The sequence below is a fragment of the Asterias rubens genome, chromosome 11, assembly GCF_902459465.1.
Source record: "Asterias rubens chromosome 11, eAstRub1.3, whole genome shotgun sequence".
NCBI classification, from domain to species: Eukaryota; Metazoa; Echinodermata; class Asteroidea; order Forcipulatida; family Asteriidae; genus Asterias; species Asterias rubens.
Window position 1 is genome coordinate 5,585,696 of NC_047072.1, and position 14,682 is coordinate 5,600,377.

Here is a 14,682-nt window from a genome sequence, read left to right on the forward strand (position 1 = left end):
TGGCTACAAAACTACGGCTAGATCAGCGCGTCTGCCAGTGTTCAAGAATAGGGGGAGACGCGCGCGCCCTAGCCACATGGGTGGTTGTGAAACTGAAAGTGAAAAGTGGAACATTGGTGGAGCGAGAGAAGAACACACTTCATAAAGTTTTGTAAAGTTCTGGAGTTTACGTAAACACAATTACGCACATGGAATCGAAGGGAATGTTGGTAAGTTATATCCCAACACTTGGTTGTACTTATAAAGCAGGATATAGTTAGTAGAAATGCATTTGCAACAGGCATGATGACAGTTTTGACAGGTGGTGGTCTGGATCCTTCCAAGTTCCAATTTGTTGTTCGTTTATAAAGTATTAGGTAAGTCTAGGTACCATACGTAAATTGTCAACAAACTTTATGCGTGGTAAAAAACTCACCACACCCTGTGGCTGTGTGAGACTGAGTCTGGAGGAAGTGGGGTGGGGTGTCACATTGTGCATTTCTTTCTTATTTATTTATTTGGATAATCTTCCGCACGTCGCCACCAATTTATCCGCCGTTAATTAACTCCAAAACAACAGAATTTTTTTCTTACCTGAGAAGAAGGGTAATGGGACATGATGAAAAACTTCTCTTGAAATATTGTTCCATGAAATGCTTACTTTTTGAGAAAACATTAAAACAATATAAATTCTCGTTAGCGAGAATTATGGATTTATTTTAACCATATGTCATGACACGGCGAAACGCGCGGAAACAAGAATGGGTTTTCCCGTTATTTTCCCGACTCCGATGAACCTAAATTTTCACAGGTTTGTTATTTTATATAGTTGTGATAAGGAAGTGTGGGACTTGGACAATACTGTTTACCGAAAGTGTATAATGGCTTTAACATTCCAAGCCTGTTCTTTGCCTTTTAGGCTTGAGTGTTTGTCTTTGTAGATAAAAGCAGGTGGCTCTCAAACCAAAACAAATTCTAGGAATTCCTGGGAAAACCCAAGTTTATTCCCTGTTAGTTTTAAACCCCTTTCACATGAAAGCAATTTTGCAAGGGTCCCTTGCTAAACTGTTCCATAATTGTAATATTATCACAAAATGGACCTCGTGAGAAAGGACAACAATTTGTCTACTGTTCAAGTTCTCGTGCAAATCTTGTCAAACATTGCTACATTTTACAACCATGCTAAAATTAAGCATGGGACCCCAGTTAAATTGCTGTCATGTGAATAGCACTTTACATGTTGTTTGCCAGGCCTTGAACGTCACTCTTGATTGGGCTCTGTAATTTCCCACGTAAGGGGCACTCTACTATGTATGAGGAAAGTGTGTGTTGGAACTATTCAACATTTGAACATATAAGAACATATTGGGGGGGGGGGGGGGCTCTACTTTTTGTTATAAAAGACATTACACAGTGAGGCATTTTTTTTCATAGAATATTCAATGAATGACACACAAGACTTCCAGACTTGTCCATTCAAATGTTTACTGGCCAAAGGGCCTGCGGTCCAGTGTAAAAGTTGAGCCCTGCCGTTGCGAGAAGAGAAATATTTGCAAAGTTGAGTACCCCTAGGTTTATCTCAAATCAGAACCACAATGCGTCATGGGTAAGAAGGGTAGGTCACGAGTGTTAAAGGCGGAGGATTTATCCAGGAGTAACAAGACTGCTTTCTGGTGATTATCTAACGCTAGCAGTAGCAGGATGTAATAGGCCTATTAGTACAAAACAAGAATCAAAACGATAGAACACTGACTTCCTGAGTCCACGCATTAACAAGTTTTATTTGAACAATAAAAAACACTCATCCACTAACATTACAGAGACGAAATTTATGTTATAGCCTGTATTTTGAGGTAGGTGTATACTTTGTCCTTGTAGGTTACTCAATAGAATTGAATGGTATTTTCCAGACTCCAATCAGAATTTTTTCTTTTCTACGTGGATATAACACGTGAGGTACAGTATTGTTAATCAGTTGTAAAACACAACATCGCAGGACTAAGGACTAGTTCTTGCACTCTTTAACTTGTGATGTAGTCCAAGTTACATGTAGGACTTGAAGTATGTAACTCATCCTTACTGTTAATGTGCAAAAAATAGTTAATGGCCTGACGCTTCGACCCGAGCAGAGTCTTTTTCGAAGGCTAAACAAAAAAGGGGAAAAAAACCCCCAAAACTGCTAGGGTCGAAACGTCAGGCCATTAACAATTTTTTGCTTTAATAACCCCAGTCCTTTTGGTTGGTAAGTTGTTTGCAACAGCTAATTCTATTTTCTCACTAGATTAATGTTAAAGTGTATCATTTTGAGAGATGAGACTACATGTAGTCTTAGCCTAACTCTTTGTGAAATCGACCGCTGGTCCAACAATAAAAACCACTGTTCTCTGACCTGCAGACCAGTGTAAAATTTAAAGACAGTGAACACTATTGGTAATTGTCAAAGACCAGTCTTCTCACTTGGTGTATATCAACGTATGCATAAAATAACAAACCTGTGAAAATTTAAGCCTGATTGGTTCTCTGAGTTGCAAGATAACTGTGAAAGAAAAAGCACACCTTGTCACACGAAGTTGTGTGCTTTTAGATGCTTGATTTCGAGACCTCAAATTCTAAACTTGAGGTCACGAAATCAAATTCTTGGAAAATTTCTTCTTTCTCGAAAATTACGCCACTTCAGAAGGAGCCGTTTCTTACAATGTTTTATACTATCAACCTCTCTCCATTACTTGTTACCAAGTGATGTTTTATGCTGATAATTATTTTGAGTAATTACCAATAGTGTCCACTGCCTTTAAGACCTGTGGTGAATACAGTCCTATCACCACAATGGGGAATGATTTCATCCAGCATTTTTGCATAGCAAAATATTTTGGACTAAACAAAAATGTGTGCACACTGAATGGTAATATTGGGTAGCAAATGATGATTTTTGAAAAGCAAAACATTTTTGCATCATTTTGCTGTGCTCTACAAAGGAAAACATTCACTGGATGGGGCCGACGTATATAAATAGAAAATCAAATTGTTGCGGACAGGCTTAATAAACTTGTTAACAGTTGCTCCATGGACAGGACAGATCCAATCAATTAGAACCACCCCGTGTTCATTCTCATGCGGTAGCAACAAGCAGGAGGGGAAGACATGAGGAGATGGGTGGAGGGTGTGACCACTTAAATACATCAAGTAATCACAGACGACCCCTGAATAATCCCCACCCTGCCCGCTCCTACGCACTTGTCATGTGGGCGAGTCAATCTAAACTGGGTAGTCCAAGCTAGTGACTACTACGAAGGCTTCCTGTGCAACCGGTGATTCTATATCGCCTTAGACGTGTATCATTATGCTGTTCCTGTGTCCCCCCCCCCTTTTGAACGTTGAGGAGTTGAGTGTAAAGAGGCTATCAAGAACAGGCTTCTGTGGACTGTTACGAAGGAACGTCATAATGCAGAGCTTTTCTCCTTGATGGGAAGTTGTTACGTCAACTGTGCTTGTATGGAAAATATTGGGAAGCCGTCGTGTAAAGAGCATGTTTGTAAAAAGAAAACGTGTTCTGAACCCACTGGATCTTACTTTAGAAGGTCATAAACTAAATAAGTACGGACGGCTCGAGAAATTTATTGTTCACAAATTCCGGATGAAACAAAGGATCTGTTACACCCGTCGTGTTTGAGGATTTGTTTCACTTTAGTGTGGTTCTAATGGGACAAAGACTGTGGTTCCTAAGGGTGTTATTAACTTATGTTCAAACTGCTTACTCTCAGGAATATTGCTGAGCCGACGACGTCCATCACAATGCCCCAAGACTTTGTCTTCCAGCATGGTTGGTTAACGGGAGCTTAGTGCAAACTAAATCTTCAGCGGATAGAAGGATATTATGTTTACTTCAGGTATGTGTTTAGAACCATTTAGATTTTACTTGAATGAGGTTTAGTGGTAGATTCAATCAATTTGCAAAAAAATAGTTGATTGCCTTACGTTTGGACACTAGCAGAGTCTTTACTCAGAGGCAAAGTGACAAACATGAACAGGTAACTATCATAAGCAGTTAAGTGCAATAGACCTTATATTATGACGCCATTTCATTAGGGCGCCCTCACCTAGAGGTCAAAAGGAGGTTGTTCATTGGCCAATACTGTGCACCGCGCGTACAAATCTGTGCGTCTCACCGTTTTTCTCTAAGGTGGCGGCTGGATGACGTCAATGCATTAAGGTCTATACAGTGAATACAATTAATTTTAAATATTAGTGTAATTTGATAGCATTTTTTGGTGTTAATTCGATAAATCATTGTACAGTATGAAAGGAGAGGAAAGATACCACAAGGCATTTATAACACACACCTTGGTTAGACTGCAGGACTTGCAATCAAAGCTTGTGGGTTCGAATCCTACCAAGTTTTAACCAAGCTGATTTCACGTTGACTAGTAGAATAAGTATTGTTGTGTGGTTGCTGCATCACAACTGTTTTGTTTGTGCAATTTATAATGTAAAAACCAATGTTTGTATGATAGAGATTGGCTGTTGTCAGCTTTGTATGAGAGAGGTTGGCTGTTGTCGGCTTTGTATGAGAGAGATTGCCTGTTGTCGGCTTGGTGATTATCCCCTTGTGGGAGTTTGTTGAGATCCTTGAAAAACCCCAACTATTAGGGGACAAACCAAAAAAAACACAAAAAAACACAGAAATAACAGACAGACAGACAGACAGACAGACAGACAGACAGACAGGTTTATCCTAAAATTCAGGCACATTCGACTCGAAGGAACAATTTCTAGTCCTACACCCAGCAATCTGTTGAAGACTGGTCTTGAACAATTACCAATTTAGTGTCCAGTGTTTTTAAAATGTTCCCACCTTGACTTTTGCGATGCTCCCTTACTTTGTGGCATTTACTCAAGACTTTGTTCTAGCTAGTAATTAGTTGTCAAGACAATGATATGAGAAGCCAGAAATGCTTGCTCAATCCCTCAGCCACGTGCACTTTTACACTTCCTACATGTCACTGTTTATAAATTCCAAGTATAACCCATGACTGGTCAGTTGATTAAACTCTTCCTGGGTTTTATTTTTAACTTTTTGTCCCTTTTATAAGTCCTGGGCCAAATGTCAAAGAGCTGCTTTATATAAAGCACAAAAAGTAGCTAAGAAAAACAAAAGTATACTTACCAGAATAAGGCTGTACCAGCCAAAATACAACATGTGTGTCACATGTTCAATTTGTGACTGGTATCCTGCTCATTTCGGCTAAGCAGAAAGGAAAAAAAGGACTACTTGCTGCTTCACAAGCCATCTGAAGGCTTTAAAGATGCTTTGTCAGATTTTCGGCCCTAAACATTAAAAAATATTTTTTTTTTAAGTGAATGGTATTTCAAAGAGTATCACCCGCTCTAACGAAAAAAGTTTTAACTTTTACTTTTAATGGTCAGGAACCATGACAAAAATTTAAAACATTTCTTATAATACACATACATGTAAGAATTGGTCACGTGATATATTGTCGGGATCCCAACAAAAACTAATTTTGAGCACTTTATTTCACTGCTACTAATAATTGACCGACTTTTTCGAGCAATGGCTCAAATGAAAGCTTGTAACTTTCTCGACCCCCATCAAAATACCTATTGAATTTTAAATCAAAATTGTTGGGTCAAATCGGCCAAAAATCTGACATACATGTACAATGTAGCATCTTTAAAGTGCCTGTTAACAGCCTATGCTAGGTTCTATGAGTGTGAGTGAGTGCCTTGTGGAGAATAGTCTTTGTGGAACCTTAGGGCTTATAAACCAGTGTCCGGGCAGGAATTGAAGTGTTTGGGTTTGTCAATTTTTAGCTGGGCGATCAATAACTAAACAGGGCACAAATTCTTTGGCAGGGTGCTATGCATTTTTGGGGAGCGGTCGCAGCGGTGAAATCAAATAAATGATAAATAGAGTAAATCTACTCACTGAAAAAAACAACACAGGCCTACCCCTTTTTGAAAATGTTTTTACCTGTTTTGTACCAACAGACACTCGTGACTATAAAAAGCCCATAAATTTTTACGTCCAAAAGTTACGACACTTTGTCAATGTTTAATGTATAATCACTTGATTGTTGCTGGTAGGGTATGAAAACAATACGTGTCCAAAATTAACGAGTTTACTTTAACTGCATGTACTAGCTTTCAAAGAGCCTCATGTTTACCCTACTCAAAAACTACCCTTTAATTATCTTCATGGTCAGATTACTGGATTACTGAATGTTTTGTTTTAATGATCATTAGGGATGTTTTGTCTGGTAATTCACTCCAAGGTATATCCAAGTTAAAGGCAGTGAACACTATTTTAATTTTTTTTTTAAAATTGTTGTGGTAATTACTCAAAATAATAGTTCGAAGCATGAAAACTTACTTGGTAACAAGCAATGGAGAACCTGTTGATAGTATAAAACATTGTGAGAAACGGCTCCCTCTGAAGTAACATAGTTTTCAAGAAAGAAGTAATTTTCCACTTCTCCATTTCTCGTTACCAAGTAAGTTTTCTAGCTAACAATTACTTTGAGTTATAAGTGTCCAGTGCCTTAATTGAAGAACACTGTTCTCTCTATTCACAAATCAGTGCCAGGAATTACACACAGGCACTGGAGGCCATGGCCTTTGTTGCCCCTGGTTTTGGCCTTGGTGCCCTTCAAACATGGTACAACTTTCCTATAGACTTTAAGATTTTCCAATGGAAATGCCCTTTTTAAAATGAAAATGGCCTTGCCCTTATTTCCAAAGATGAAGTACGAACTTACTTTGACCTTTGAGATCGTCTTTCATGTCTTTCTGGTCTATTTCTATATGTACAGTACCTAGATACACTGTACGTATGTCGTTAAGATAGTGGTTTATGAGTTACTTGTAGCTTATTCCTCCAGATCATGTGATGTTGACTCAGCTAGAGTATACCTGCAGATCCCGTGAGTGGTCTGTCCAAGTTGAGACTCTATAAAAGTACTTTTGGAACACAGGAGCTGATAGTTGGTCGAGAAGAACACTTCTTCAGCCAAAAAACAACCACAGTAGAAACATTGAACTGAATATTCAATTGAGGGTCTCTGTCTTTGTGATGTGTTGGTGTTTGAGAGTCCACTCTGGTCATATTTCTTGTCACCAACAGCAGTTTCCATTGTAGAAGATGTATGGTAAGTGTCTGTGAAAATTTAAGCTCAATTGGTCGTTGAATTGTTGCGAGATAATTATGAAAAAAAAAATACCCTTGTCACACGAAGTTGTGTGCTTTTAGATGCTTGATTGCGAGACCTCAAAATCTAATTCTGAGGTCTCTAATTCTGAGCCGTTTCTCACAATGTTTTATACTATCAACCTCTCCGTTCGTGCGCATGCGCGTAGAGTCTTAGTGCATATTCGCTGGTTTTCCTTTCACACACAGCGCCGCCAACTCACCGACAGTGCCTGCATCGCCCGTAACAAGAAACGCCTTGCATCAAGACTAGCGCGGAGTCTCCGCTCACAATTGGTTATCAACACTGGTCATTATCAATGGTTTAAACACCTCCACGTGACGCGCTCTCCACCAATAGGAATAGCGAAACTGTCTGAGGTACATGTAGGCCTATTTATGAATAATAAATAAAAAACAGTTACGCCAGTTACTTATGAACCAGCTGCACTGCTGAATTTCAGTTTTAAAAACAAGTTTCAAAATGATTTCATTTTGTTTTTACCCTTACACCATTGTGTGTTACATTGATAGCACTGTATACTTTACGGGGCTCTGTGAAAAAAACACAGGCAGCTATTCACATCGATGCAAGGGTAAAACCAAAATTGATGTTCTTTATCCCTTTATGCAAATTTAACATCTCTTATTAACAAAGTTTTCCAAGTATTTTCCACTCAGGGTTGGCAAACAGTTCAAGTGGTGATAAGTCTTCGCGCAAACTTGCAAATATTTACACAGACCTTTAAACAAGCCACAGCAAATGATTGGTTAAAAAAGTTTAATTTGATAAGTTTCAATCTGATTGTTAACTGGATCACTGATTATAGTTCCCCCCAAACCCCCCCCCCAAAAAAAAAAAAAATGTCTGCTGACCAAAGTCTGTGAACATAACATTTCTGCTGAGTGTTATTCTGTAAACATGTTTTTGTGTTTCACGCTTGGGACAGGACCCTTCAGGAAACAATTGTGATCAAATTATCTCAGTGTACTCATCAAGTTGTAGGTCAGAGGAAAAGTTTAAAATGTCAACACACAAAGGATCACGTACCGTTGAGCGGGAAGTAAATTTTGCAATTACGGAAACTAACTTTTTTACAGTCATCATAAAACCCAAAGTGCGGTTTCCTTGTTTCAGTCTGCAGCCTACATAGAAGTCTTTCGTTTGTATTTTATTGCCTTTAAGTTCTGATACATGTAGCAGAAACAGCTGTGCCAATCTTTGGTCGCGGTAAATTTCAGGGTTTTCTTTCGACTGTTTCAGTGACTAGCCAGCTAGCTTGTCGTTTAACTAGTCTGTCAGCTTTTTTTATTAGTCCATAGTTCAAATTAAATGAATGTTTTTCAACAACGAAATAGCCAGCCAGACAACTAGAGATTGGCTGGTCTTCATACATGTGCTTTAAGTAGCATTTGCCCAGTGGACCACTGCCAAAGAAGAACCTTGCTTTTATTCCATCAATCGCGTGAGCTTTCTGTCGAACACTGAAATGCTTGGATAATAAGTACAATGTTAGTGGGATTTGAGGCAGTCATGGTGAGGTTTCAATATATATTTGGTTTGCGGTAATACCATTTTTGTATCTACTTGCCAGGTAGAGTTTGTTCTTTGGAGAACTGTCTTGCTTTATATTCTACTACCACGGAGTAGTTTTTTTGAAATTCAGAAGACTTCTCAGTTCTGAAAAGAACTGTCCTGCTTTTTAAGTACTACCTGGGCGGAAGGTTTAAAATCGGCCGGGACTACTCCTTTAGCTTTAAGTGGATTGTTTTAACTTCACTACTGCGGATTGAGCTTACATTGGGCTCGACATTTCAAAGGAGCCGTTCCGACAGCTTTATTCCACGTACTACATCTCTTTGGAACTCCCTACCTGGTGCATGTTTCCCTCCATCCAACAATCTTGACTGTTTGCATGTTTTAAGAGGTTTATCAATTCCTACCTTCAGCGAGTTTTTTTCACTTTGTTCTTGTTGTAGCCCCATACTCCCATTTCCCTGTTTAGGGCGAACTTGCATAAAAATATCATCATCAGGAGACATCAGGACGTATAATGATACAATCAGAGTTAGCTATACTGACCGAAAGCATGATGCACTTTGTTCTTCCTACAGTCAAGTGGCAACCATACGCAGACACTTTCAATGGGGGGATGATGGTCAACGGGTCCAAGCAGGCCTCCTCCGCCCCGGGACCCAGCGATGACGGAGCTGGTAACGCCGGCCATGTCGATCTCAGCGCCACCGAGCACCGGGACGCTGGTAACGCCGGCCATGTCGATCTCAGCGCCACCGAGCACCGGGACTTCCAGGGAAAGCTTCTGCATCAGGCGGCGATCTACTCCAACGTGCCACTGTTGGAAGATCTGCTGAAGTGGGAGCAGAAACGCTATATCAATGAGAGGGACTCGTTCGGTCGGACTGCGCTTCACTCGGTCTGCGCTGCTGAGGCAACCGAGAGAGAGGAGAGTATTGAGTGTGTCAGGCTGCTGCTGGAGTCCGGGGCTGACCCAAACATCGCTGCCGCGGACAAGTACAACTTTTATGTGAGTAGGAAATCTGCCATTGTTTTTATAGATAATTTATGTAAGGCTGTGTCCGAAACGGCAACTTCATCTACGGCTTGATCAGCGCGTCTGTCAGTGTTGAAGAATAGGCATATGTGCACGATTTAGACATAGCTGTAGCTGAAGTCGCCGTTTTGCTGTTTGCATGGATATTTTGGAGATCAGTCAATAATGCGCCAAAATCAAAAGTTTGCTCTTAGGCTCTGAGGCACATATGAATAGTACGGTAAGGCTGTTCTGCTGCCGGACATAAAACCAATGGTTGTAAACTTGCGTGTATGCATCCATGTATAACAATTTGTGTGCTGGTTCTGAGTTTGTCTTCTCGGGACCAACAGAAAAAATTGTTGTTATAATAGTTAAATTTCCAGAAAATGAGCTGAGTATGCTGTTCCTGATGAAGACAAGCAGGGTATCCAGAGCAAACGATTTTCCCTTGCATAAGCAGAGCAAAAACTTAATAATAATAATAAGAACAAATTCTTATATAGCGCATTTTACAGTAACCGTATCAATGCGCTTTGCATTAGTGCCCTGGTCATTGGGCCAATAAACATCCCTTTAATCTTTCTCAGCTCCCTGGGGAGTATACAGTCCCGAGCTGCCGTGGCGCTCCGAAGGCTTTTTCATTTACACAATATCAACCTCTACCCTCGCAGGTACCTATTTATACCCCTGGGTGAAGAGAAGCAATTCTTGCTCAAGGACACAAGTGTCACGACCGGGGTTCGAACCCACACTCTGGTGACTTAGCACCAGAACTTGAATTCAATGCTCTTAACCACTCGGCCATGACACTCTACGATGCTACACAAACTGTCTCAGTTTTGAATATTAGCATTCAGTGTTTGTTTAACGACACTGGACAATATTGGTAATTGTCAAAGATTGGCCTTCTCGCTTGGTGTATCTCATCGTATATGCACAAAATAAAAAAACATTGACAATTTTGCACTCAATTGATTGTCGAAGTTGCAAGATAATAATGGAAGAAAAAACACCCTTTCAGACGCTTGATTTCGGGACCTCAAAATCTAATCCTGAGGTCTCAAAATCAAATTCAAATATGTTAGTGGAAAATTACTTCATTCTCAAAAAAATATGTTACTTCAGAGGGAGCCGTTTCTTACTTTGTTTTATACTATCAACAGCTCCCCATTACTCGTTGACATGAGTAAGTTTGAGTAATTACCAATATTGTCCAGTGCGTTTTTTTAATACAGTGTACAATCTGAAAGGTCTGGCACAGGACAGACAGATTTTGGTCCCCTTTGTTTCTTCAATCTTACCTGTGAGTAACTGTCATCTTAAAGTTGCAGAGGCGATCCGAAGACTCCAGACAGATGAACCAGATATTGTATTTTTTTGTTTTGTTTGCAGACGCCTCTTCACATCGTGGCCAAAGATGGGAAAGTGAAGATAGCTAATCTCTTAGTACAGCACGGAGCTGACCTGGATAATCGCGATATCAAGCGACTCACTCCGCTGGAACTAGCCAGGGTCAATTTTCAGACCGATTGTGTGAACTTCCTGCAAACAACTCAAGGTAATTATTGCTATTGACAAAGAGTCGGTACAGGGGCCCCACGATATACAGCAGCTTAGTACTATCATAGAGCAAGGACCATGGTACTATGCACAAAAATAAGCTAAGCAAAACAAAAATATGCTAATCTGAATAAGGTTACCAGCCATAGGGTGTCGTGGCCTAGTGGATAAGAGCACCGAACTCATAGCTCTGATGATTCTGTTCAGCAGAGTGTGGGTTCAAATCCCGGTCGTGACATTTGTGTCCCTGAGAGAGACACTTAACTATAATTGCTTCTCTCCACCCAGGTGTAAATGGGTACCTGTGAGGGCAGAGATGGTTCTTGTGATTGGTTTAGCTGAGTAGCGCATGCGCACAAGCTGTATACTCCCTAGGGAGCTGAGATGGTTTAAGGAGTGAATTAAGGCCCGTGACCAGGGATAATAATGTCAGAAGCGCTTTGGGATACCCCTCGGGCGTGAAAAGCGCTATATAAAAACGGTCTGTTATTATTATTATTATTATTAAAATACCTTGTCACATTTAAAATTTGTGACTGTTATCCTGCCCATCTAAGCAGGGATTTTTTAAGCAGTATTTCTTACAATTTTTTGTTGTAGAAGTCCACAGTCATGTTATTTGACAAAGAGCCAAAATAAACTGTCAAAATCATTTACAGTTTTGCGGACTGGTAGGGGGTGCACTGAATGTACTCGAAACAAGAACTATTGTTAGGCCATGTACAAAACTTTAAGTAGTTTCTGATTTCTGGAAGTCTGGTAAAACGTCTGGTAAAAAACTTTTAGTTTTTTTGTTTTTTTTAAAGTATCAAAGTGCTCATTTCTTTTTTGACAGGTTAAACAGAGTCATGTTTAGAATTATGTGACCCTTTAATTAACGTAGTACATTTTAACAGTGTTTAAGGTGACAGCTCATTAAGCAGCCACTGCCAGAAACACAAGGGCAAACCACTTCTCTTCAAAATAAAGGGTTTTGATACCTTTGTTTTGTTTTTTGGCTGACATGAATCCCCACTCACTGTGCATGAAGATTTAATATAATTTACCTGAGGTAGAAGTTTCATCTTCATTAATCAACAAGTTCTTTTATGTGCATTACATACATATTAAAGGGTACTTTTTCCTAACACAAAACACAATGTCCACAGATTTACATTAAACTTACACAGTTTGAAGATTATGATAGTAGAAAGCTTCCCTTGAAATTTTACCTACTGAGGTGCTGTAGTTTTTGAGAAATGAGTAAAACAAATAGTTTTTGTCTCAGTTAAAGCATGTAAAAACGTATTAACCAGTTATGCTATGGTTTTGGTATAATATCATAACTTATACATAATTATACATGCTAAAATAATTTTTGCTTCCTGAGTCAAAAATTATTTTGTGACTTGTTTTACTCATTTCTCAAAAACTACGCAACCTCAGTAAGTAATATTTGAAAGGAAGCTTTCCACTATCGTTATCTTCAAACCCTGTATGTTTAATGTAAATCTGTGGACATTTTGAAAAAGTACCCAAATCCTTTAAACATAGGTCCTTTAAGCTTTATATTCAATGGATGCTAAGCAACTATTTCTTTTTTTCCCATGGCCTGACTCTGAGTCAGTGTGAATTGAGCAACCAGGTGATCCTCATGGGTTGTTGTTGAGACTTTTGAATCATGTGACAAACCCTTAATGTCTATATTTAATTTATTCAACCATAAAAGTTGTTTGTTTCCGGAAACATGTTGTCTAAGAAAAACAGCCTCTACATGTACCTCACATTGTTTCCTGGAAGAGTAAATTAGTTCCTCTCCTCTAGTTTTCAGTAAGGCCGTGTCCAAATTGGTGGCTACGGCTGCGGCTAAGACCGTTGCCAGGGGTGTTGCTCAGGGTATTCTATACTTCAATGCATGACGACACGGCGATCCGGCCGTAGCCGCCAATTCGGATACGGCCTTATTCAATCATGTAGGACTTGATTAAACCAACCTGTGAAAGTTTCATCAGTGCTTGTTCATATGAGACTTATTTCTATTGTGGCAATAAGCCATTTGCGAGTTAGATTTGAATAATGTCTGGTACAATGACTCGCTTAGTTACGATGCACCGCGTACATTTGAATTCCTCAGACTATCGAAACAGTGCTAGGCCACATGATTAGGGGCAAGCTTTTGCGTAGTTATGTAAGAGACGGTGAACACCCATACACAATTCTGAATGGATGTGTATGACACAATGGTACCAGGGTTTAGTCATTCTTGAGGTTGCTATGCAAAAGCTTGCCCCTAATCACGTGGTGTAGCAACTGTCTCGATAGTCTGAGGAATTCAAATGTGAAGGGTGCATTGTAACGAAGCAAGCCATTATATCAGACATTATTCAAATTTAACTCGCAAATGGCTAATTGAAGTAAACAACCTGAGAGTGTTTTGGGTCTTTGTGGGATGTCTTGGCTGAGCAGTTGATCAATCGCACCAGACATAACTCTTGTTTTTCGATGACCAGTAAAGTGTGGGTTCAATGCCCAGGTCTTGCTTAAAAGCAAGACCTTTTATCATTGCTTCTTCCGTCCTTCGGATGTGGCACAAAGCTGTTGGTCCCATGGTTCGTGTAACACACCTACAAAACCCAGTTACACTTATCGCTAAGAAGGTTTGCACGAATTTGTCTGGCAGCTTGGCTGCTAAATGCACCATGCACCTTATAAACCCCAGGTGTTGCATACAAAAGTGGGTCTTAAGACCATGTGAACCTTGTTTACAATAAGTACGACCTTGTACATTCCTTAAGTATTCTGGCAGGCACTGTACTACACTGGTCCAATGGGAAAGTTGACATTTTGTGCCATATTTTCCACGTAAAACCAAGAGTTATGAAAGTAAAAGCTGGACAAGTTTTCGTCATATAAAAAATTGTTTAGAATTAGACAGTGCAATCTCCATGTAAACTTTAAGATTTTATGTCTTCTTTCATTTGAGCTGTATACAAATCATGCCTGCAGGAAGTCCAGGCTCTGTGGCTCTTTTGTAAACATGTGATGTCACAGGTCACATCGTCTATACATGTAGTTCGAATCTGGAAATAAATGACAATAGGTGCTTTGAGATGTTCATAGTGGAAAAGCTTCCCTTGAAATATTGTTGGCTGAAATGGCATCCTTTTTAAAAAATAAAATAAGGAAAATGATTAATTTTGATCTTGCAAGTCAATAAACAGTGAAAACAACAAAGTGGTTTTACACTTTTGAGCTTAAACTTCCTGAATTTGCTTTATATTTTGGGAGAGTTAATTATAAGGTCAATGGGTTTATGTCCTTTGTGGAATTTACGCAAACTTCTCTTGCATTACCTTTTTTGTTCGGGGGGGGGGGGGGGGGGAGTGAGTGTACAAGTCTAGGTTATTG

At 39.6% G+C, this 14,682-nt stretch overlaps 1 protein-coding gene across 2 annotated transcripts in view; it reads left to right on the top strand.

Moving 5' to 3' along the window:
* Window positions 1–92: 92 nt before the first annotated feature.
* Window positions 93–14,682, top strand: part of LOC117296446 (leucine-rich repeat serine/threonine-protein kinase 1-like) — a 60,398-nt gene continuing 45,808 nt past the window's right edge. The window contains exons 1-4 of one of the 2 annotated variants that reach the window (XM_033779385.1): window positions 93–209; window positions 3,741–3,866; window positions 9,296–9,726; window positions 11,128–11,293. In XM_033779385.1, the coding sequence (XP_033635276.1) occupies window positions 3,854–3,866; window positions 9,296–9,726; window positions 11,128–11,293 (610 nt within the window). In that variant the 5' untranslated portion in view covers window positions 93–209; window positions 3,741–3,853. Of the gene's footprint in view, window positions 210–3,740; window positions 3,867–6,953; window positions 7,143–9,295; window positions 9,727–11,127; window positions 11,294–14,682 lie in introns of those variants that run through there. The other variant, XM_033779384.1, reaches the window with a different exon arrangement.